The sequence below is a fragment of the Kryptolebias marmoratus genome, linkage group LG1, assembly GCF_001649575.2.
Source record: "Kryptolebias marmoratus isolate JLee-2015 linkage group LG1, ASM164957v2, whole genome shotgun sequence".
Lineage (NCBI taxonomy): Eukaryota > Metazoa > Chordata > Actinopteri > Cyprinodontiformes > Rivulidae > Kryptolebias > Kryptolebias marmoratus.
This window is the reverse complement of record NC_051430.1, coordinates 30,883,210-30,907,320: the sequence shown is the minus strand read 5'-3', so window position 1 is coordinate 30,907,320 and position 24,111 is coordinate 30,883,210. Positions and strand designations below refer to the sequence as shown.

Sequence of the window (24,111 nt, the reverse complement as noted above, 5' to 3'; positions counted from 1 at the left end):
ATCGGCCAAAATTCTTCTCCCTCTACTTTTTTGTTTTATTGACGGATGGCGACCAACTTAAGGCGCATTTACCGCCACCTACCGGACAGGAGTGTGGTCATAAACGGTATTCAGATTAGCCAAAATTATAACTTTTAATATCTCAGAAACCAAACCTGCACAAACGGAGCACTAACCACTCAGACTATTTGCTGGATTTTTTGACGTGGGTGGGGTGTTAGCTTCACTCAACCGTTCCGTACCGCTGTCACCGAACAGAAAATGGCGGATAAACCTCCCCAACAGGCTGGTTCCAGGGTTCTTCGCAATGTCCAGCTTTTCCTCTTTAGTCCGTCTTGAAAAAGGTACTCCCAGGAAATATGCAGTCAGAGCAGTTCGTTCTCTTCTTTTAGACATTACGGTTTAAAACAAACTAGCTCAAAAACCGATATGATTCAGCTCGTGCCGTTACTGAAGCCGTTTGCTTGCCCTGGTTGCCGCGCTCTCTCAGCCAATCAAAAGACGCGTACGTGATGACGTCATCACTGGCCCGCTGGATGGCTCGAGTGTTGCCAACTCGAAATCTGACTGGTCGAAGCAACAGTGTCGTCATGTGATGGCCAAAATATGATTGGATAAAAGCTCCAAAATAAACACACATTTCCTAAATCTGCACAAGTAAAAAGCAATTAAAATACAGACTTTTGTCAATGACTAAAACATAGAACGTCTTCCTCCAGCAGTGATGAAGAGGAGGACTGATGAAGCTCATTAACACAACATGTCTGAAAAGTCACGATAAAAAACAAACATCCTATTTTCTGTTAGTTTATTGAACTTTTTATTGTCAAACATTATTCATTTACATTTAAACTAATAAAACACATCAGCTGAGCTTCACTGTAAACTCTAACGAGCTGCAGAGTTTCCACCAATCACATGCAGCCTAACAGCTGCAGGTCCAGAGCAAAGTTTTTCAGCTGGAAGATGTAGTCCTCACACTCCGGAGAACTACAATCTGTCTGCCAGAGCTCCACCAGCGCCTCTGAGTCCAGAGGAATCCGATACCTGCAGGAAGTGAAGGCAACACGACAGGTGAGCGTCTCAACAAACCGGGCAAAGAACAACAGGTGACGGACAGAGACACTGACTTCAGCTGGTTGTTGTGGTTGACCTCTGACCCCTGGGATCCCATCACCAGGTACTGTTTGTTGTTCTGGAGGTCCACCCCGCTGCAGGTGGCCTTCTTCACCAGTTCTACCTCGGTTCTGACTCTCACCGCTTCAAACTCTGCAGAAAACAACCAGAGAGGCGACAAATAAACTTCATAAATGAGCAAATTCTACATATTTTCAAATTAAATTGGGAGTTTAAATAATTGCACCTTAATGTTTTGAATATTAGAAAAGAATATGATGTTTCAATGAGAATCTGACATTTTGAATCCTTTATTGTTCATTTTATCATTACTTTTTATAAATAATAATAAAACATTATTACTTTCATTTTAAATTAAAATACAGTTTTTATTTAGTCTGTTAGTCGATGAACTCAGATGTTTAACTCACCTTCAGAGTTCTTCAGGACTTCATCTACGGTGGCCGTGTAGGTCATAAAGTCTCCTTCTGCAGCCGAGGACTTCACCGTCACCTTGTAGGCTGCAGGAGGAAACAACAACAACAACAGCAGTCATCAGGTTTGAATCACATGGAATCAGCTGCCATTTGTGAACTTCTGTTTAAACATGGATCATTTTTCCATAAAACGTCTTGTTTCACCGTATTTGATGTTGGGTTTGCAGGTTTCCTCGGTCCGTTTGTCTGCTGTCAGAGTGCTGTCGATGGTTCCTCTGTAGGAAGCACAGGCAGCTGCACAACAACACAAACAACACGTTACAGAACCACAACGGGCTCATGGGTTCAGACGGTCAGGAGTCAGAACCAGAACTTACCCGTCATGCACTGACACTGTTCGCCCACACAGAGGCGCTGTAGCTTCTGCTCCTGATCGGAGAACTGTTTGACACACAGGCTGCCTGGAAGACAAACAAGCTGCAGGTTTACCTCTGAACCGGATCACGTGCTGCAGAGACGAGCTCTGTTTAATCAGGTAGAACCTTTGGTTCTCCTGAGTTCACAGAAAAATCTGTTCACAGCTAAAAGACTTACATCGTCTGGTGTTGAAGAGGGAAAGAAACAAAAAACAGCTTCAATGAAATAAGACTACAAATCCCAGCATGCACTGCAGGCTCGGCCCCTCACCTCTGTCCTGTGGCTCTGTAACACTTAACAAGGACTCTGAGGCTCCGATGACCCGGAACCTGGTTCTGACCCGAAAACCGACACACAGGAAGATGTCTGAGGGAACCTGAAGGTCAGACAGGAAGTCGGACAGGAAGTCAGACAGGAAGCCAGAGAAGGTTGGAGAGATCAAACCCTGGATGATGTCTTTATGACAAATAAAACAGTACCAGAACCTTCAGAACCAGGTTCTGGTTCTGAGCCACTCACCGAGTCCATCTGGATGATGACGGTGCTCCCCTGAAGCTCATAATGAGAGACGACCGGGTCCTCCCCGTCTCTGAACTGGACGAGGACATCGAGACACAAAAGGCTGTGAGGTTTCAGGTGATCTCACCTGAGCTGCTTGTTTTGATCAAGCAGAATGGAAGGAAAGTTGTGTTTGTTCAGCAGCTGCTCTCACCGGTCTCAGGTCCTCCATCTGAGGCTCCACACCTGTGGGCAGCTGGATCTTCATCACTGTCAGAGTGGACTCTGACAGCTCGTTAGGAGGAGGTTTGTACCTGAAACACAAAGTTCACAAAGTCCACTACAGACCTGCAGGATCTGAGGCGATTTGTGCTGATTTTTACACCTTCAGTGTCAGATTTCTTACTTTATGCAGGCGACCAGGTGCCTGCTGGGGTCTGTGGAGGACAGGAAGAATGAAACTGTGCGAGAAACAAAGATTCTACCAGAACATCAGAACTTTGTGACTGATCCAGGAAAGAAACGAACCGTTAGAATCATCAGGCCCGACCACCTCGATGGTGAGGTCAAAGTTACACCTGGGCTGCACCGACGCCATGGTCTGATAGAACACCGTCTTCAGCTGGACACACAGGCAGGACAGTTACTGCGTGTCCTGACAACCCACTGAGGTCACACTGACCACACCCACCTTCACAGAAGACACGCCCCTCCCATAACCTGTGGACACAGTGATGTCATCGCTCTTCGTGATCTTCAGGAGAAAAAGGAAAACAGAGAATCTGATTAGAAATCAGAGCAGAGGAGGTGCTGTTGGACCAGGCTGTCCCGGAGCTGCTTGTGTCTCACCTGGATGGGCGTGGCCACGGGTCGACTCCGGCTCAGCTGGACCTGTCCCAGCGCTCCTTTTCTGTTGTAGCGGATGTTGATGTCCTGACTGAGGACGGTTCGAGGGATGATCCTCATGTAGTCCGTCAGCGCCTCCAGAGTTAGAACTGTGTCCTGAGAGACGTCACAAAGAGGACAGATCTGCGTCCAACTCTGGAGGACCACTTTCAGGACATGTTGTCTCGTTTTTAAAGGGCATAGAATAGGATTTTTATAAATATTTACACACATATTGGTGTAGAGGCCATCTCTCTTACAATCGTAGTATTAATCTGTACGTCGAAATTAGAAAAATTAAACTGCCTTTGATGCTATTTCAGTAATGCTAATGCTAATGCTGAGTCAGCGTCCACGCTAACGCTGAGTCAGCGTCCATGCTAATGCTGCGTCAGCGTCCACACTAACGATGAGTCAGCGTCCACACTAACGATGAGTCAGCGTCCACGCTAATGCTGAGTCAGCGTCCACACTAACGATGAGTCAGCGTCCACACTAACGATGAGTCAGCGTCCACGCTAATGCTGAGTCAGCGTCCACACTAACGATGAGTCAGCGTCCACACTAACGATGAGTCAGCGTCCACGCTAATGATGAGTCAGCGTCCACATTAATGATGAGTCAGCGTCCACGCTAATGATGAGTCAGCGTCCACATTAATGATGAGTCAGCATCCACACTAATGATGAGTCAGCGTCCACATTAATGATGAGTCAGCGTCCACACTAATGCTGAGTCAGCGTCCAAACCATTGTTTTCTTGTTTATAGTGTTTTTTGTATGTTTTTCATATCAGACTGCTTCTGTGTATTTTGTGACATTTTAAACTTCCAGCTCGATCGGGAGTCGTGTGCGAATCGTTTAGGTTTTTGTAACTTTTAGACTTTTCAGTATATTTAATTCAATTTGAAGTAAGATTCCCAGACACACTGAGATCTCTTCGGTTCCTTCAGGAACCTGTTAGAATTGTGTTTTTTGTCTTGAAAACAATCTGATTTCTGTAAAGTTCAGCTCGCTCCGGTGGTCCTCCCCACAGTGAAGCTGTAGCTCAGGAGGCGTCTCGGGTTCTGATCACTTTGTTTAATGTCGGCCTGTCAGCGTTTCAAAAACTGCATTTTAACTTATTTGATTTAAAAACAGCGAAAAATTTATTTTTAGGCCTTCTGGCACCAAAACACAACGTTTCGTGCCCTTTAATTTGAGACAAACCTTCAAAGGTTCAGGATTAGATTTAATTTTTTTTACCTTTATGGAGTAAAAACCTTCTCCATAATGCTGATCCTGAGACAGCCAGGTGAGGATGGGGTTGGCATATTGGATCCTCCCCTTTAAGACAAAAAACAACAATAAAGTCACCCTCTGAAGGCAGAAACAGGAACAATAAAATCACTCTTTCATCAGAAGCAGCACCTTGAGCAGCACGGTGAGCAGGACGTACGCTGTCGTCTCCACCGTCAGGCCGCTGCTCTCATCCGGCTTCAGCCAATCAGCACTCACGCTGGCCTCCTGCCAGTACCTGAGTTCAACCGGGTTACCTGGACACGTGCATACAGGGTTACTGTTCATTCCTACACTTTAACAAAATAAATAAAAGCTGAGAGGTACAAGAAGGCTGCTGACGTCTTCGTAAAATATTAAAAAAACAAACAAAAAGGTCAAAGCTGGAAAAGTTGAATTTTCTTCTAAAACTCAGAGTGATGAATGACTGAAACTGAGCTAAAGTTAAAAGAAGCAGATTGATAGCGAGAAGTAGCAAAAACTGAGCTAAAATTAGCAAAAGGCTAAAAGCTAAAATAAAAGTAGCATAAGAAAACACAAACTTTGAGGAAGAATTTGAGACTTTTATATATTTCTGAAAACCATAAAAGTTGTAAAAAACAAACATCTCTCCTGAACGTTCTGATTTATAAATGTCTAAAAGTCTGCAGAAGTAGTTAAACTGCAGTTTACACAATTCTAAATATTTCTAATTAATCCCATAATCTCCCTGTTTTGGTCTTTAAGCAGTTTCTGTTCGGTCCAGCTGAAACACCTTTCTGTCGAGCCAGGCCCTCCAGGCTGCTGAGCAGCTGAGACACCGCCCTGCTGTTGGGGTCGTGAAGCGTCAGGGCGTAGGTCGCCACCGCACGCACGTACACGCTCTTCACGTTCAGGGCATGCCGGGAAATGTAGGTTTCTGCAGACTTCATGCTGGCGACGTGGAACTAAGGAGGAGGAAACAAAAAGGAGAAGAAAGAAAGGTGAAGTGATGAAGGTGACTCAATCCTGACATCCAGCTGCGGAGCTTCCTCTCAGAAACAACCTGAGGTCTGACAGGTGTCAATCATCCAGCTGATTGTTCAGATTTCCTGTCTCATTCTTGCCTGATGATCTCACATCAGACTCAGATGATCTCACATCAGGCTCAGATGATCTCACATCAGACTCAGGTGATCTCACATCAGACTCAGATGATCTCAGATCAGGCTCAGATGATCTCACATTAGACTCAGATCAGACTCAGGTGATCTCACATCAGACTCAGATGATCTCAGATCAGACTCAGATGATCTCAGATCACATGGTCACATATTTCAGAAGGTGAGAGCAGAGCTGGGAGGAGGATGAATGTTCTCACTTGGAGCTGCAGCATCGGGTCTCTGATGCTCGTTGCTCGACGTAAAGCAATCAACACGAAGGACGTGACGAACACCGACTGCTCCACCTTATCAGCGCCCTCCACCTGCAGCCGAACACCAGACAGGATTATAAATCAGACCTCACCTTCAGGAACACGAGACGGAAAAGGTGGAAGAACGTCGCCGACCATTAATTTGTTGTGTTTGAAGGAGGACTTCTCACTGAAGGACCCGTCCGGCTGCTGGGTTCTGTGGATCAACCAGCCGACAGACTCTGAGAGCGACTGATGGTTCACAGAGACGAAGGAATCTGCCAGAGCCAGAGCCCGGACCATCTCAGCCGTGATCCTGAAAGAGGACGAGCGGGGACAGAACGGGGTCAGGGGTTCAGAAGAAGACCAGCTTCACAGAAACTGAGCTCTCATGTTTATTAAGATTCGGAAGCATTAAAGCACCTTTTAGTTTCAGTGTTGATTCTGTTTTTAAATCTAAATACTGACTGCAGACTTTGAGTTGTTTTAGCTGTTTATACATCAAAACGTTCGGCTCATTCAGCTGATGGCTGCTGGGACTCTTATAGTTTTTAAAATATTGAACTTTATTTACAAATATTTTCCCCATAGAAACACAAATATCTCTTTGGTTTTTTAAAAACATTTCTGCCTCTGGTTTTTAACTTTTACTTCCATTTAGCTACTTTTAGCTTTTCAGCTGTGATTCTTATTCTTTTAGCACTTTGGTAGCATTTAGCTCCTTCTAGCTACAGTTTTGCTACTTTTAGCTTTTAGTTACTGTTCTGCTACTTTCAGCTACCATTTGGTACTTTTGGAACCACAGCTATGCTTTTGTTATTTTGCTTTTAGCTCGTGTGTTGCTCCTTTTAGCTAACTGAATGAGATGCTCACATGCAGATTAACCTCCCTCCCTTCCCTCCTGAGGGTCATTAGGGTTTCTGTCCGGTGTCTCTTTATCTCCAGTGACACATAGACAAAATTTGAAAATAAATAAATAAATAATGGAGTTCCCAGTCCTGTTTGGAGCTCTAAACCCTAAATATAAACGTTCAACTAACTCTTCTGACTCCCACAGCCCCACTTGGCAGTCAGGGAGTGACAGACACAGGTGTGTGGTTGCCGTGGTGACCACACTGAGCCCCTGGCAGCAGCTCTAACGTCTCCGTTGACCTTGGTTCTCGTTACACTTCTTCTGCAGTCCAGATTCCAAAATGTGGGGATTTTTTTTTCTTAGATTATTACAAAGCTGGAGTTTCTGACAGCAGCTGCTTCTTTCAGCATTTCTTCCTAGTTTTAAGTTTTAAATTTAATTTTAATTAATTTCAATATTTAAAACTAAAATCAGGATGAAACACTGTGGAGATTAAAACACGAGGTTTGGTTTTTAAAAGGTTCACACACATCGTGCTCGATTCGCTCCCGATCCACATGCTGTAGCTGGAGTCTCCTTTCCTGAAGGAGCTGATGGCGACCTGACCTGAACACACACACACACACACACACACACGTGGTTAAAGAGCACTCGTTGCACACTTCAAAGCTTCATCAGCATCTCTTCATCATCTCCTCACCGTCTTCGATCCTCTGTCTCAGATCACTTGAGAGCTTATCGACGTCCGTCCCCAGAAGGTTCCAGCTACCTGTCGTCTCCAGGTACCGGTACACCTGGATGAGGGGGAGGAGCCTCTCCAGCTCTGCTGCAGCTGACCCAGAAGGCAGATTGATGAGCTCTTTGAGGGCTTCGGGTTTGAGGATCACAGTCACAACCTCCACTGGAAGGTCGCCTGGTGCATAAAAACACAGATTATGTCACTTCCTGTTCCTTGTAAAGGTGCGGCACACCTGAGGTAAACTCTGAGACGCTTCTTAAAGCCTGTGAACCTGAAAGGTCAGTTCAGCTCAAACAGTTAATCTGTTTTAAGTCATTATAACTTTAAAATCTCCAAAAGTTGAACTAAAACTATTGTTTGAGTAGAGCTTGTTTGTGGAATCCAGTTTCTGTGAAGGTTTGAGTTTTGGTACCATGAATGGTCAGCAGTCTCTCCACCACCGAGCCGGGAACAATGTTCTGAGGCAGGCTGTTCTTCAGAACCACCGTCATCTTGTCTAGGCCTACACAGAACCAGAGTTAGAACCAGGAAACACTGACGTTCAGACTGATTCTGGTGCTGATGCTGATTGAGAACCGGAGTCCGTTTACCGTAGATTCCCTGCGGGTCGAGGGTTCCTCCAGAGTTCACCTCCTGCCTCACTCCTTCAGGCTGCAAACACAACAAAGCTGCATTAAAAGCAGAACCCGGCAGGGCCCGGTCAGAGGCAGCAGAATATTCTGGAGGGTCGCTCTGTGTTTGAGTCAGCCCGGTCCAGACTGAATCAGAGAAGCTGATATTAATGAACATCAGATGTTTCTGAGCAGCTTCGGCTGTTTGTTCTGTTAGTTTACAAACTCAAACTTGTTGGACCCACAGAGTTGATTTTCTTCAGAACCGGTTCAATGTTCTGAGAGTCAGCGGTTCTGTTTTCACTCGTGATCTCGTTCTGACCCGCAGGAAGTGTTTCTGAACTCTCCTCTCATTTCTCAGGGTTCTTCAGTTCAGCTGGAAGTCTCAAAGAACAGATAACCAGAAACCCACGACCCTGAGAAAATAAACTTTGATGAATCAGGATCTGATCAAACGGATCTGTGGGACGGAAAGTTCAATCTGGGAGTGAAGAACTGGTTCCAGCCTTCAGAGGTTCAGGATCTGCAGGTTCTGCTCTGGAGCTACAGGTGTGTGTTAACACAACGTCAGGGCGGAAAGACATCAGCAATGACCTCAGAAAAGCAACTGCTGCTGTCGATCAGTCTGTGAAGGGTCAAAGGTCATTTCCAAACTATCTAGAGTCCATCGTTCTACAGAGAGAAAGATTAGACAGCTGCTGATCTTCACCCTGAAGGTCAGACCGTGCAGTGACCTCCATCTCAGACTCTACAGGCCTCAGGTAGCAGGTCAAAGGTCAAAGGTTAAAGCCTCTTCTCTCTAAAAACAACATGGCAGCTCGACTTCGGTTCATCTGAAGGAACCAGACCAGAGGACAGATGTTTACCCAGAATGCACTGCAGCTGTCAGCACGGTGGTGGAGGGCCGATGGTTTGGGCTGATTCTGGAGTCAGATGTGAGGCCATCTGTCCGACAAACAGGACAATGATCCCAAACACAGCAGAACGGTCCAGAACCAGAACCAGAACCTCAGAGAGCTGAGCAGAAACCAATGAGCTGAAGCAACTCTGGAAAGAAGAGTGGGCCACAACTCCTCCACAACCATGAGGGACAAACAGGGCCTTCCTTAGTTTATTATGTTAATATTCTAAAGCTGAAAGGAGGAGGACTTTCTTTTCCTCATGCCTGATTTGTTAATGTCTGCATTTACTGAGCGGTCTGACATTTTAACCTCTCATGGCTCCTCCCCCTTCCCTCCCGTACGTACCACCACGCGCAGCGTCTTCTTCACGATGTCCACAGGTCCGGACTGGGTCTTCAGGGTGAATGTCAGCATGTGTTCTCCAGGCTCCAGGCCCAGCAGAGTGAAGCTCACTGGGGCCACCGCACCTGGAGAGAGCTGGCTCCAGACGCAGGGCGTGGACTGTAGCCCCGCCCCCCCACGGGTGGGCTCGGACTTCAGCAGGCAGAGCGCCGGGCCGGCCGTCAGTGTCACACAGAACTGAGGGCAGAGAAGCACACAGGAGACAGGCTCATCACTGGAGTCCCCTTTAATCTGTGTCCCTGGCTTTTATGGATTATCAAACATCTGTAATAAACACAGTCAATCTGATTCAAGATGGCTGTTATAGCCAACTGATGGCTATAACTCAGTTAACTGTCCAGATATTGAGCTAAAATCTGATGTGGTTGTAGCTGAGAGTCATCCTAACAGGTTAGAGATTGATTTATCTGAGCTGAAGAAAGGTTCCTTGAAGCAAAGAATCGTGGGTAATGTAGTCGAACATGTGTTTGTTACCGTGATGTGATCGATCTCCTGGTTGTACACGGAGCCTTGGAGCTCCAGCTGTTCTCCTCTGACCACCTGGTAGGGCAGCGGGACGTCCACGCTGAGCGGCAGACTGACCGACACGTCCACAGGTTCCGCGACACACATCCCTGATGGACACACAGCAGAACGCTAAAATACCCCGAGACCAGAAGAAGAAAACCAGATCTACGGAGAATAAGAGCTCTGCAGAGGAAATAAAGGAGATAAAGGTTGTAAAGACGATGAAGGAGATAAAAACCCACCGGTCTGGAACATGCCAATGGCTTTAATCTGCCACGTGGTCAGAGAGTCGGGAAGGGACTTTCTGACGGACAGCCTGTTGGACCTGAAGACAAACACAGAAACCGCTCGTCACAAATCTGAGCTGGGAACAGATTTACAGGAGCTGCAGATCATTTGTTCAGGCATGTAGAAACATTTATCAGATGTTTAAAGAGGAATAATCAGATTTAGGATTTATTCTGACTCAGAATCAGTCGAATGTTTTTGGTCTGAATGCTGAGTCAGCGTTAGCCGTTCATTTATCAAGACTTCATTCAGAGTTTAATGGGTCAGAAAGTCAGGCTTCAGGTGACTGAACCAGGAGTTTATCACTGAACATTGATGATGTCTTTAACCCTTTAACATACATATACAACATCAGATCGTAGATATTTCTGTCTCCTTCCACCCAGCGTGTCCCTCTCTGCTGTAGGACTTAAGGTTTTCCCTCAGACCCCCCAGAACGCAGAGCCGGGACACCCGAGCTTCAGCAGACTGATTTAGAGTCAAAGAAGTGGTTTTGATGCAGTTGTTGGTGTTTCGGTGAAGCAGATTCAAGGCTGCTGGGGTGCGTTTGGTTTCGTCACCTTGTGCGCTGAACCTCCCACAGCCAACTCTCAGGGAAGTAGCTTCGGACCAGAGAGGGAGCCAGGTCGAAGTCTGCACCCAGTTCTGCAGGCGGACACACAAACACCGGCGTTAGGGTTCCGCCCAGACCCCACGGGTCAGCTGGGCCTCGGGGATCAGGCGGGACTCACCGTTTCGACCCAACACGAGTCCGTCGTACCGGTCCAGGTGCTGCTGGAGGAACTGGCAGCACTCTTTGAAGACCTTCTTGCACTCCACGTGTTTCTTCTTTCTGAATCTCTGGTCCGCGTACTGCTCGCAGGTCACGCTCTTCGGGATGTACTTCATCCCCTCCTCGCAGCACACCTTCAGCTGGCCGTAGGTTCTGGCTGGACAGGGAGGCGACTCGGGTCACGGGTCAGAACTTGTGATGGAGTCAGTTTGTTCCAGGAGTAAAAATATTCATCATGTGTATCCTGTTGTGTCTTTTTCAGCTGCGTGGTTCTTATTTGTGAATATTTTAGACTTTGTGTTGTTATTTTGCAGCTTTGTTTAAATTTTGAGTCATTCCTTGATGTTTAGCATCAGTTGTGTGTCTTTGTGTCTTTCTCATATTTATTAAGTGTCTGTTTCTTTTAATTCTTTTGTTCATTTAGTTTCTGTGTCGTAGAAACCAAAGTTATTCTCACCTCTCTACTTATCTTCAAGGACAGTTTTATAAACTTGGAAAAACTAAAAACTAAGAGTTGTGGAATCTGCTGCTATAAAAGGTTTTAAACTGAGTTAAAGTCTGATTCATCTCAGAATGACAGCTTTAATTTGTTGATAATCTCTCATTTCTGCTGAATTTCCTCGTGAAAGGTTTACTTTTTTATTTTCAGACATTAGTTTGGCTCAGGCTCCATGATGTGTGAACATCATCATAATTAACCTGAAACCACCTGCAGCTGTTTCCAGGACAGGATCGGCTCTTTGGAGCAGTTTGAAGCTTTAACATCATCAGGTTCGTCTGAAGTTTTATACGGTTTCTTGTTTTCAGCAGATTTTTCTGGAATTCCAGTGAATTAAAATGATTTGAGGAACAGAAAGTTTTAAAATAATTAGTTTCAGTGTTTCACGACAGAAGATAAATCTATCAGCTTTTAAACTGTTGTCACAAAATAAAACAGTTTAAATGCCTAAAAGTTTAAACGAAATGTTCGTCCTTCCAACAACAATCTGTTTGTTTAAAGTTCTTCATTTAGCCGAACGAATTTTACATCTTTGGTTTGAAACATTTCCTGTGAAAGTTTTTGTCTTTGCAGCATTTTAGTCTTTAAATCCTCTTTGTTGGTGTGTGTGTATGTGTGTGTGTGTGTGTGGGGGGGGTTATTGATGGTAATGTTTTTTTCTTGGTTGAGTTTTCAGATTGATGATTGTTTTTTTTTTATTTCTGTTTAAATATATTTTTAAACTATTTAAAGTGTTTTTTCTTCTGCTTTTCTGAACTCCAGTAAAACTTTCAGGTGAAACAAAAAACAAAATGAAACATCTGAGGAGACGATGATGATGATGATGAAGAACTGATCAGGAACATGACTGTTTCTCACCTTTTTCTGCTTTTTGCTCATTGGTCAAAGCTCGTTTTAGACGCACAGCAGCTGTACACGGATCACCTGTAAACACACAATAAACAATAAACAAACAACACAAAGTAAACAAACAACACACAGTAAACAAACCAACATAAGAGCCACAGTAAAGTCAGATTCTTCTCTGCTGATTGGTTAATAAATTAGTTAACTGATTAGATGATTGGTAGATGGATGGTTGGTTAGTTGGATGGATGGATGGATGGATGGATGGGTGGATGGATGATAGATGGTCGGTTGGATGGATGGATGGATGGATGGATGGATGGTTGGTTGGTTGTTCGGTCGGTCAGTAGGTTGATGATTTGGTTGATTAGTTGTCTGACTTATTGTGTGATTGGTTGGTCATTTGATTAGTTAGTTGATTGATTGATTGACTGACGTACTGCTGGGTAATGAGTGGGCATTGGCGTTGGTCATGAAGGTGAGGCCAGCCAATCGGAAGACGTCTGCGTTGTTCTTGCCCCCACCTCCTCCGCAGCCCTGGTCGCTCTGCTCGATGTGACGCAGGACCTGCGGGTCAGTGAACATCCCGTTACAGAACCGTCACCGAAAACACAACTCGCAGCCAATGACAAGAGAAAAAGGGCCTTGTCAGGTAGAATGGGATGTTTTTACAAGGTTACCATGGAAACAGGGTCTCTGAAGTTGGGTCGGAGGGTGAAAAGGGCAGAGTCTACAGCAGACAGAGCTACCAGGCCGTCCTGATTGGTTCTGATGTCCAGGGCGATGTTTCCTTTTGGTTTGTAGCGTTGTTGTTGAAAAGAAACACTGGTCTGAAAGAAACACCACAAACGTTTAACTGATTTACAGAATACCATCATTTACTGCCTGAGTGTCACCTGCAGTCCGTTGACACAGTTGTCTTTGACGTCCATCCAGACGGAGTCGGCCACCAGCTCGATGGCGCCCTCGCCCGGCAGGACGTAGTAAACCAGCAGCCGGATGGACGGCACCATGGAGGCCGTCACCAGGAAGTTCAGAGTTTGTTTTCCATCAGTGCTGGAGATGAAGTCCACACTTCTGTAAAACACCACCTTCCCTTTAGAGAGCACCTGGGGAAGAACAGCGGAGACGCATCAGTAACCACGGAAACGGGACGAATAATAACATCCAGTGCCATCTTCTCACCAGGTAGTTGAGCGATTTGATGTGCAGGTAGGAGGGCGTGGCCGAGTACACGTGGATGTTGGCGTATTTCCCCACCGAGAGGCTGTGGTCAAACATGGGTGTGTCGATGTAGAGGTACCGCTGGTTTGGGGAGTGATAGGCCACCGGTTCCAGGCTGAGGCTGGCCTGACTCGGAGCCGGGAGGCTGGGGTCCATCGTCTTGAACTGGGTCAACCACAACAAGAAGAGTCAACAAAGTCAACCAACAGCTAACTAACAGCTAAAACAGCTAAATGTAGCAAGAAGTCCAAATTACAGCACCTGTATCTTCATAGAGCTGGGTGTTTGGGCTAAAATAGCTACAAGTATTAAAAGGCTAGCTCGAAGTTAAAAGTAGCTCAACAGCAGCTGAAGCAGATTTTAAAGATAAGTTTTTGAAGGAACTGAAGAGAGCTTCACGTGTTTCTATGAGGAAAATATTTGCAAATAAAAGTCAATTTTTTTAAAAAGTATAAAAGAAACAAAACTCAGAAGTCATAGCCTCCATCTCCTGAATGAGCTGAACTTTTAGCTATAAAAACAGCGAAAATAGCACAAAGTCTGCAGAAGAAAGTAAATAATACTCTTCTTATAAACTTCTGTTTTACATGAAAACATGTCAACAAGTAAAAAAAGGAGCGATGAAGCCACCTTCTCCTCCTCCTCACCTTCAGCACCGCCCGGGCCGAGTTCTTCAAGGGGCTGCAGATGAAATACACGAGTCCATCCGACCCGCTGGTGCCGCTGTCCTGGCAGGACATGTCCCCGCTGCCTCCTCTCTCCATGACCAGCTGCTTCTCCTCCAGGTGCACCGGAACCCCGTTCACCGGCTTGCCCAGGTGATCCTTCACCAACACCTACAGAGGTGTGACACAGGCGGGGCTTCATCGTTCATGCAGGGATGGACACCTGAATCCCTGAGGTTACCATGGTGACCAGAACAATCATTTAGATCTTCTACAGCTTAGAGGTGAGATGTTGGCGTTTTTCTCTGATGGATGATTTATCCTGGTTGGTACCTGCTGAATATCTGAGACCACAACACAAACCTGTCCCCCCAGAGTCCCCGACACACCTTGATGTTGTAAGGAAGCCCGGGTTTGATGAAGGGAGGGGTGGATATCAGACTCAGAGAGTACGGGGACCTGACGAACTTCACGACAGCGAACTCCGCCTCCTGAGTGATTCCGCCTGGGGTGGAAAACACGAGGGGTCAGTGTGAGCGTCAGGGCGCCGTCTCAGGGCGGCGTGGCGTTGGTTTACCTGTGTCCTCCTGCAACAGAACCGCCACGTACAGGTAACTCCCCACCAGGCCGTTCAGGTCTTTAGGGCCATCGTGTTTCTTCAGAACCTCCTGCATGTTGAGGGACACGTCCACCTCGCCTTTCTCAGACAGCTGAAGGACAAAACATCCAACCTTTCATCAGCTTTTAATCTTTATACAGGTGTTTGACACTCGGAGCCTCAAAGATAATAAATAAAAGAAAATAACGTTTCAGTTGATAGATTCAAACGTGAACAAAACGTTTGACTTTCAAGGTTTCACTAAACGCTCGTACTGAGTGTAATTAATTTTCCTAACTAAATGATAAAACACACAATAAAAGTTACATATGAAGCCTATTTATTAATAAATAGCTTTTTATGACTCTGACATTATTTCTCTGTTTGTCAGTAATTAATTCAGCTTCAGAAAAACAAACTCATCGAAGAACAACGTGATCCGAAACGTTTGGAAACAAAGATTTAAACTAAATCAGCAACAAAAACCAACTCCCATAGACAACACTTGGACTGTATTTAAAGGAGAAAGCCCAGGCCCGTTTGGACCGGTCAGGTTCTTCTCTTCATTCAGAGCCCAAACGGGTCACAGAAAGTTGGACTGAACTGACATTTTGAAATCTTTATTTAATTTTTACACAATCCCAGTTGTAGTTTTACCTCAGAGCGTTCAAGTTGAACTTTTGAGCTGCCAACATTTTTCAAACTCTTCCCCACAATATTTACCTTTCCTGCAGACGTTCTACAGGAGAACGTAGGAACTTTAGTCTTCTTCCTCCCAGCGTAGGAACGACGGTTTCCTCCTTAAACCTAAACTGAAGCGTCTGTTTTTAAATAACATCTGACACCAGAAACTGTTCTGATGACCAACTGCTTGTTTTTAGTTTGTTTGCTGCTCTGTGATGCCCCGCCCCCAGTTTCCCAGAAACGGCGGGAATCACCGCGGCAACCAGGGACTTTTATGGTTTAGCAGGTTCTACTTCTTATATCATTCCATAAAGGAGTAATTTTGTCCCGATTGGAAGATTTTAATTTGCGAAAACTGAATAAAAGCTTCTACAGAATTTAGTAAACTCTAAAAAAAACATAAATTAAAATCAAATTTAAGGATTTTCTGCCTTTTAGGAGCTAAAACAGAACCACTGGGATTTGGTCTCCAAGTCTTTTGCAGAGAATTTTATCTCATTCAGTTCCTGTTAAACTCCAAACTGTGATAATATTTCTCAAAATCTTTCTTGAGTGTTTTAGTTTTTCATCCGTGCACAAAATATTAACAACCAGACAGATTTACTTTCAGGGAGTTTAAACCTGAGCAACAAACAAACCACAAGAGGCTCTTTGCCTCGAGGGAAACCAGAAAACGTTTTTTTTCATGAAGACCATTTTAAAATCAAGGTGGTCTAAGCAGATAAAGGTAAATGTTGTATACCTAACAGCTCTGTTAGTGTAGTTTGTTTCAGTGTTTCTGTTTCTTACTCTCTCTCTGGTGACCGAGCTGGGGATGATCGTTGGAGCGTTTGTCCCGCTGACGTATCCGTAACGCAGAAACGCTTCCCCTGCAGCCACCGGAGCGCCGTGGAGATACCTGAGGCAGGTGGACACGCCCCTTCAGAGCGACTGTAAACACTGAATGGTACTATTTACCAGGAGTATTTATTCACCTGGCAGAAATCTTGAAGCTGAAATCTTGGAACTGTTGGTAACTGATGAAGTTCGTCTGTGGTTCCATCAGAATAGAGAAACTGGGGAGAACTGACATGAGAGGAACCCGAGTTTGAGTTTACTATGGTACTGGTACTTACAGATTACATGCCAGCTACATAACCCTGTAAGTACCACATACAGACACAATACTTACCAATCTTGAATGTACCTGGTACTTAAGTATGGTACGGCCAAGTGCTATACGTACCTAGTACTTACAAGGTACATACCAAGTGTGTACCAGCTACGTACTGGTTATGTACCTCATATATACCTGGTATTTACCCTTGTATGCAGGTACCTGGTACTTATGTGGTACGTACCTGGTATGTACTAAGTAAGTCTGTGGTACTTATTGTGTATATTTTAAGTGTGTATCTGTTACCTCCCTGGTACTTAAAGGGTACATGTACAAGTACCTGGTATGCTGAGCTGTTTTATGTTTTTTGTATATTTGAATGATTAAAACCTGCATCCTTTCAGCTGGAGACAGAACCCTGTCCTCGTTGAGCGTACCGTATTCTTTTACTTCGAAGTCGGTCTTTGCTTTGGTGGTGAAATCATCAGAGTAGGACGCTTCGATGGTCCAAATTCCCAGCCTGGAATCAGAGAACGTTCAGTCCAAACATCTGGGAATGACCTTATCCACAACAGGAAGTCTGTGTTTCTGGTTCCTTACTTTGGTTTGATGGGGATTTTAAAAGGGTTCTGCATCGATGGGATCCCATTGTTCACATCAATCATCTCCACGATGTCCACTGGGGTCTGATCTGGGTCCTGAGGGACGGGGACACAGTCCAGAGTGGATTAAACCATCATAGATTATAAGATGTCCCGTTCCCCTGTGGGTGGCGCAGATCATCACCTTAAAGGTCAGGAAAACGCTGCGATTGGCCGGCCTCAGCTCCTGGTTCATGGAGAACGCCCTGACTTTAACTGCAGACAGAAAACAGACGGAAGGTCAATCATTCCTTCAAAGACACATCGTCTCAGAGAGAAACCACAACTGATTCAACCCGATTCAAGATGGCCGCCACAGCTAATAACTAACTAATCATAGAGAAGACAGATGTGGAAATAAGTCCGTCAGTTTATGATACTGAGATAATATTTGAAGCTGAGACACATTTCATGACATCTTTGCTGCGGGTGGCGGGTGGCGGGTGGCGGGCTTCAAAGGAACAAACAGAACTCACATTTAGGAGTTAGGAGAACAGGGGGTGGGGTTCTCACCTTTCTGGTGGGGGGTGTACAGCGGTTTGTCTGTTTGGATGAACAGGAAGCCGTTGGTTCTGCTGACGGGGACCGACAGGTGCTGGTTGATCTGGTCGGACTGAACGTGGAGAACCACGTGATCCACGTCGGAACCCACCTGATTTGGGAAGAGCTGAGGGGAACAGGAAGGAGGCAGAACGCCGGTTCTGTGTCATGTTCTGAAACAAGGTGCAGGTGTGTGCTGAGCGTGGGGGGGGCCTCACCCGCACGTTGGCGACGCCCTGGAAGCTGTTCAGGCTGTTCAGCCTCACGACGTCCTGAGACAGGATCTTCTGATCCGGAGCCATGGAGGTCTTCAGGAACACGTAGACCGAGACCTCAGAGGTGAACCCGAACAGCTGCAGGAACACGGTTTCCATGGCGTCCAGGTGGAGCGACAGAGGGGCCGTTATCAGATACCTGAGGTTCAAACGTGGAGGAAAACCGAGGAGAATTTAACTTTCATTAAAATCCGCCACGTTCTCTTCTTCGGCTGCTAACTTCCAGGTACTCATCTAAACTCTCAGATGGACATCTACAACTCATTACCAATTCAAGATGGCCGCTGCAGCTAATCAACCTCCTTCTGCTCCGTCTGTCTGTAGGTAAATTATCCCAGGAACCTGAATGAATTTCAGTAAAACGTTCTAGAAACTATCAGACGTGCAACTGCAGCTGATCTCCAGTTCAAGATGGCCGCCACACGCATTACATCACTGTCATTTCTCAGCAGATGATTTTAGTCTAAAACTCTGACTTCAAAGGTGAAAGGTCACATCCTCCTGCAGCTGCAGGTCTTAATATTCAACAGATTCACTCGTTCTAAATGTTCTTTTTAGCTTTTCGGTCCTGAAGCAAGAAATGTAAAGTTGGACTCACGACTGGGACTGAGCGTCCGTCCTCCAGCTCAGACAGCAGAGACAAACGAGGAGGACAGAAACCTTCATCCTGAAGGCTGAGGAAGACTCCCTCGGAGCTCTGCAGGAGCAGTAATGAGTGAGAGACCTGAGAGGATCGGTTATAGATCAGCTCAGGTATTGGGACACATCTGTCCTCAGAAACCAGGACAAGCAGGGGGGGAAAGGGGGGGACGGGGGACGGGGTCAGCGTTTCTCTGTTGGTGTTAGTGTGTTTGTGTCCCAAAGGTGAGTTTACACAGTCTGTGTTTTCCCAGCTTACCCAACACCGACGACCCGAACGCTTCGTGTTTTCAGAGAAAAGTTCAGGTTGTTGTTTCTGCAGCAGGAAGATTTCTGATCCAATCAGACGCCTCGATTTGCTCACAACGGCGCCAGACTCAGATGATTTTCAGGCTTTTAATGATTTATTTCAGTGGTTTTGGAGCGATTACACAACATGAAGCTTGAGTGGATCAGGTTAGATTTCAGAGGGTTTTCTTGATCTCAGTACATCTCTGAACTAAAACCTTCAGATACTTTATAAATAACAACAATCAGTGAAGTTTTCTCTGTGAGGAAGCAGCAGATCGAGCTGAATCTTGTTTCTAAATCTGACCTCGGAACCGTCGGTTCCTTCAGGTACGAACAATAAATAACTTCCAGGAAGTGTTGGAGGACGAAGAGCAGAAAGAAATACTTTATTCAGACTTTCAGATTCAGGAACAACATGCTTCATAAAGTCATACATGTTCTGTTCACACGAAGAGATAAAGTGACAGTGGAGATATATTCATGCTTAGAACCACGTTCTGTTCAGGCATATTTACATTTCAGAGACAAAGATGTGTCAGGTAGACCCGAGGAGCACAGACAGACACTATAATCACAGCGAGGTTACTCATATTTAACTTTAGGTTATACTTTAACGCTGAACGTCTTCAAAGGGATCAGGAGAACCGTCAGCAGAAGGTTTGGAACCTCGGTGGGTTCTCATGGAACCTTAACGAAGAGCCAGCAGCATGCAGAGGGAACACAACACGGGATTCTTACAAACGGCCTGAAGGACGGGAAACAGGTCCAGGATCTGTTGCCGTGACGACCCTGCTTCCATCCGAGGACGGAAACTGCAGATTGGATCAGAACGTTGGATCGGTGTGTTCTGCGGTTCCGGCCAAAGAGACCAGAACTTCACCGATGGAGCCGAGTCCCAGAACCGGACTGGGCCCGGTTCTCTGCGTTCCACCCAGACCTGCCAGCTGAGACCTTCAGGGGAGGTTCTGAGGCGCAGGGACAGTTCGGAGGTCTGGAGGTGTAACAGCAGCGGGTTGACTTCACACACACGCACCCACACACACACTCACACACCCGGGTTCCTCACAGCACCATGGTGGGGATGTGATGGACCAGCGAGGCAGGGTGAGGCACGGCCGTCAGCTGCGGCGGGTGAGACGGAGGGGGCGAGTGCACGGCCCCGCCCCCCACCACCACCAGGCCGCCCCCCTGGGCGCCGGGGTCCCCGGAGGGCCGGTGCCGGGCGCTCTTCTGGTGCGCGCGCAGGCCGGCCAGCTGCGAGTACGCCGACTGGCACACGTGGCACTTGTAGGGGCGCTCGCCGGTGTGCAGGCGCACGTGGTTCCGCAGCGTGGACGACTGGCTGAAGCGGCGGTTGCAGAAGCGGCAGACGAACGGCTTGTCCAGCGTGTGGATGCGCATGTGCGAGCGCAGGTTGCTGCGCGAGTTGAAGCCGCGGTGGCAGATGACGCACCGCATGCGGCCCAGGCTGGAGGAGGAGGAGGAGGAGGAGGAAGAGGAGGAAGAGGAGGAGGAGGAGGAGGCGATGGGGCCTTCGCAGGGGTGGAAGTCATCTGGAGAGAGGAGGAGAGGAGATCGGGTCAGACTGAGGTTCCTCAGTTTGTTCTCCTCTCAAACAGCAACTGTTAGAACCTGAAGAACCTCCTTTTCTCAAACCGTTCTGTTTGTATAAAAACCCGACAAACAAACCTAAACCTGCCCGAGTTTGACTTGTTTCCATAGTTAAAGTGTTCCTGAGTTCTACGTTCTAAAAGTCCAGATGTTTGTTTCCTGCAGAAACAGAAAACACGATGGGTCGGGTTTAAAGAATCTGACTAAAAACAGGATTTATTTCCTCCGTTCTCCTGGAAAAGAGAACCGATCCTTCTGATTCGGCCATCTTTATTACACACTCCGTCCTGAAGGAGGTCGATCACGTGACCCGAGCTTCCAGGTGGCTTTGTTTACACTGAGCGCAGACCCGCATTTCACCACAGCACAGCAGCAGTTTGATTTTTTCAGGAGAAACTTTTTCTGTTTTAGTTCCTTGTTTGAAACAAACAAGAGGAAATAAAGAACGTTAAGAATAACCCGTTCACTTTACCAGTTTTAGTCTTCTTGTTCTGCTCGTCGTCCACTCCTGGAATTCCAGGGATTCCCAGGAAGGTGTTGTGGGAGTTTCCGTACCAAACGAGGAGCTCCTGGTCCGGAGGGATCGTCTGCAGGAGACACCGAACCGGGTTGACTGAGCTGAGTTATTTTATAAACTTCAGGAGAAACTTCAACAGTTTTCTGAGATCATTTTAGTTTCTGTCGTTTGATTTAAAGATTCTGTTTGTTTTTATTTTAAATTAAAGTAAAGAGTTTAACTGAGCTGCTGGAAAAATAATTAAACATCCACAAACTTTTCAAATCAAACAGAACAGAAAATAAAAACTGAAAACAGACAAACTGTTTTTACAGCTTCAGCTTTCTGCCAGCAGGAGGCGCCACAGACCGAACCTATCTCAGGTTTCTCTTTAAAATCAACAGATTTCTGATTAAAATAAACAGATTTCTGATTAAAATCAACAGATTTCTGATTAAAATCAACAGATTTCTGATTGGAAGGCAGTGAACAGGTGAACACACACCTGTACTTCACAAACATCATGAAAACTTAAATAAAGAGGATTTTATTTCCAGAGGAAACAATAAACTTCCAGCATTTCTCTGCATTTCTGTCAGATATTATTTAAATCATAAAGTAAATGTAGAAAATAAATAAAATATAAAACAAAACAGGAAAACATTTATTATTTTATTAATTTTATTCTAAATGTTTTTTTTAGTTGAAACAGTTTTTATTTGTTCTGTTTTTATTTTGTCTTTTCTGATTATTTTATTGTTTTTATTTCACTCCATTAAATTATTTCAGTTTTATTTGATTATTTTTTGTTCTTTTTGTCTTAATTTCTGAAAAGAGTTAAAAAGATTCTGATTTCTAAAACATGTTAAATAAAAAAAAAGTTTATTTTTGGCTCCTGATTGTTTAAATGATTAAACAATAAAAATGTAAAAATTATAACTTTTTTCTTTCATTTAAACTTTTTGTATTTTATCATATTTTGTTTTTTTTTATCTCAACTTGAGTTTATTTAAAATAATAAATATATTTTAATTTAACTTTAATTTATTACATTTTGAATCAGTTTAGCACAATAATAATAATATTAATAATAACAATAATATTAATAATGATAATTGTGTTAAAAACGCTCCGTGTGTAAATCCACTAAATTTATCAACTTAATGAAATAAAATTTGTTTAAAGAATAAAAACCTGTTTGTTTGTTTAAATCAGCTCATTTTAGTTTTTTTCTTTCATTTGAAACAGAAACAGTTTAAAATTAAAGTTGTTGTTTTTTGTCTTTCTGTTTTTTTTTGTCAAACTGTTAAAAAAGTCTGAAACTGAGTTTTTCTCAGGAATGATTTAAAAGATAAAACCTCAGATTTTGTTAATCCCTCCGGATTAACGGGACGACACAGACGATGCGTTCACTGACCTCCACGGCCTTGTAGAAGATGCTGCTGCCGATCTGGACCACCTCCAGGTTCTGCTCCTGCTCGTTCCGGGCGCACTTGATGTAGGTCATCCAACTCCTCTGGTCCTCCTGACTCGCGTCGATGAAGTACCGGACCGTCCCGTCCTCGTTGAACACCTGAGGATACGCAGGGGGACACTTCAGAGACACGCAGAGACTCACAGGTGGACGGGTGGACAGACAGGTGGACAGACAGGTAGACAGACAGGTGGACTTTAATAATCCCATTCTGGCCAAGACACGACAAACTGGAGGTAAAATTGTTCAAACGGTGCAGAAACCTGAAGATGGTGTCCTGAGTTTAAAACCTGGACCTGAGGAGAGACGACCTGACGGAGGACACAGGTCCACCAGCTGAGTCAAGCTGAGCGCTTTGTTTATGCTGAGCGCAGACCCACGTTTCAGAACTCCACATCAACATCTGGAGATGTTTTTACAGAAAGCTGAAACGAACCTTTGAGCTGCTGGAAAGTTTAAACTTTTTTCTCTTTTAGACACAAACAGTTTATCCATCAAAGCGTAGATCTTTCTGTCCTCTGTCTCTCTGTCCTCTGTCCTTCAGTCCTTCTGTCTCTCTGTCCTCTGTCCCTCTGTCCTCCTCATGTCTCCCAGCAGGACTGAAGGTTTTCCTTAAATCTCCTCAGAAAGTTTGAGTTTCTCAGACTGAGTCAGAGTTTAACTGTCTGCAGGACAGGAAGTGAAGACTCCCTCTAACTCGTTAACTCGTTAACCCGTTAACTCTTTAACTCGTTAACTCTCTAACTCGTTAACGCTCTAACTCGTTAACTTGTCACATCTTCTCCATAAAAGGCTGCAGAACCTGTCGGACCATCAGAACCTCCTGCTGCTCACACAAAAGTCGGACTCGTAGTTTTTCTCTTTGTTTGGGTCTCATTGTTGGCAGTCAGGGAGTGAGAGACCCAGGCCCATGGTTACCATGGTGACCACAGTGAGCTTCCTCTGACCAATCAGACGGCTCTGGGTTCTGGGTTCTGATGTTCAGGACCGGCTGGACTTGAACTGTCGGCCGAAAACTAAACTCTGAGTTTTCTTGTTGACTCATTCTGCACCCAGAGGATCAAAGGAACTGACGCAGAATGGTGGGCGGAGCCTCGTCAGGCCACTGCAGCTGACCAATCAGAGCAGAGGGGCGTGGCCTCCCCCTCCCGAGTTTACAGGAAATCTTTGAAACTGCTGCAGAACATCTGGAGTTCCTCTGAGAACCTGCAGACGTTCTGCAGGAGGAGCTGTCTGTCTGTTTGTTTGTTTGTTTGTTTGTTAGTACCTCCCACATCAGGTTGTTGTTCTTGTACAGGTCGATGTGTTCAGGTGAGACCAGGCGGCCGGTGAACGGACCCATCTCTGTCCCCGCTTTGATCCAGGTCTTAGAGAAGATGCCGAGTCCCTCTCCTGCCGAGTCATGGAGAAGATATTTTACTGACAGAGCTGACATTAATTGAGACACACATGAATC

The 24,111-nt window shown here is 45.4% G+C and overlaps 2 protein-coding genes across 2 annotated transcripts in view; both read right to left on the bottom strand.

The window, feature by feature from the left end:
• Window positions 1-793: 793 nt before the first annotated feature.
• Window positions 794-18,891, bottom strand: c5 (complement component 5). Its single transcript, XM_017425825.3, has 42 exons — window positions 18,743-18,891; window positions 18,088-18,283; window positions 17,843-17,996; window positions 17,475-17,545; window positions 17,289-17,386; window positions 17,126-17,208; window positions 16,567-16,657; window positions 16,382-16,490; window positions 14,888-15,020; window positions 14,700-14,815; window positions 14,293-14,481; window positions 13,607-13,810; window positions 13,318-13,530; window positions 13,102-13,251; window positions 12,862-12,988; window positions 12,434-12,499; window positions 11,036-11,233; window positions 10,865-10,949; window positions 10,259-10,341; window positions 9,984-10,123; window positions 9,453-9,686; window positions 8,185-8,245; window positions 8,007-8,096; window positions 7,556-7,768; window positions 7,386-7,461; window positions 6,159-6,318; window positions 5,970-6,074; window positions 5,385-5,556; window positions 4,763-4,887; window positions 4,598-4,678; window positions 3,318-3,470; window positions 3,160-3,222; window positions 2,997-3,090; window positions 2,875-2,905; window positions 2,683-2,782; window positions 2,490-2,564; window positions 2,241-2,346; window positions 1,931-2,014; window positions 1,758-1,847; window positions 1,548-1,637; window positions 1,131-1,269; window positions 794-1,047 (listed from the first exon to the last, which is right to left on the bottom strand). The coding sequence occupies exons 1-42, from the start codon at window positions 18,808-18,810 to the stop codon at window positions 915-917; spliced, it is 5,049 nt and encodes a 1,682-aa protein (XP_017281314.1). The 5' UTR covers window positions 18,811-18,891; the 3' UTR covers window positions 794-914.
• Window positions 18,892-19,437: 546 nt separating this feature from the next.
• prdm12b (PR domain containing 12b) overlaps window positions 19,438-24,111 on the bottom strand; it is a 9,919-nt gene continuing 5,245 nt past the window's right edge. The window contains exons 6-9 of the mRNA XM_017425712.1: window positions 23,923-24,047; window positions 22,599-22,754; window positions 21,158-21,272; window positions 19,438-20,627 (exon numbers count right to left, since the gene is read on the bottom strand). Of these exons, the coding sequence (XP_017281201.1) occupies window positions 20,137-20,627; window positions 21,158-21,272; window positions 22,599-22,754; window positions 23,923-24,047 (887 nt within the window). The 3' untranslated portion in view covers window positions 19,438-20,136. The remainder of the gene's footprint in view (window positions 20,628-21,157; window positions 21,273-22,598; window positions 22,755-23,922; window positions 24,048-24,111) is intronic.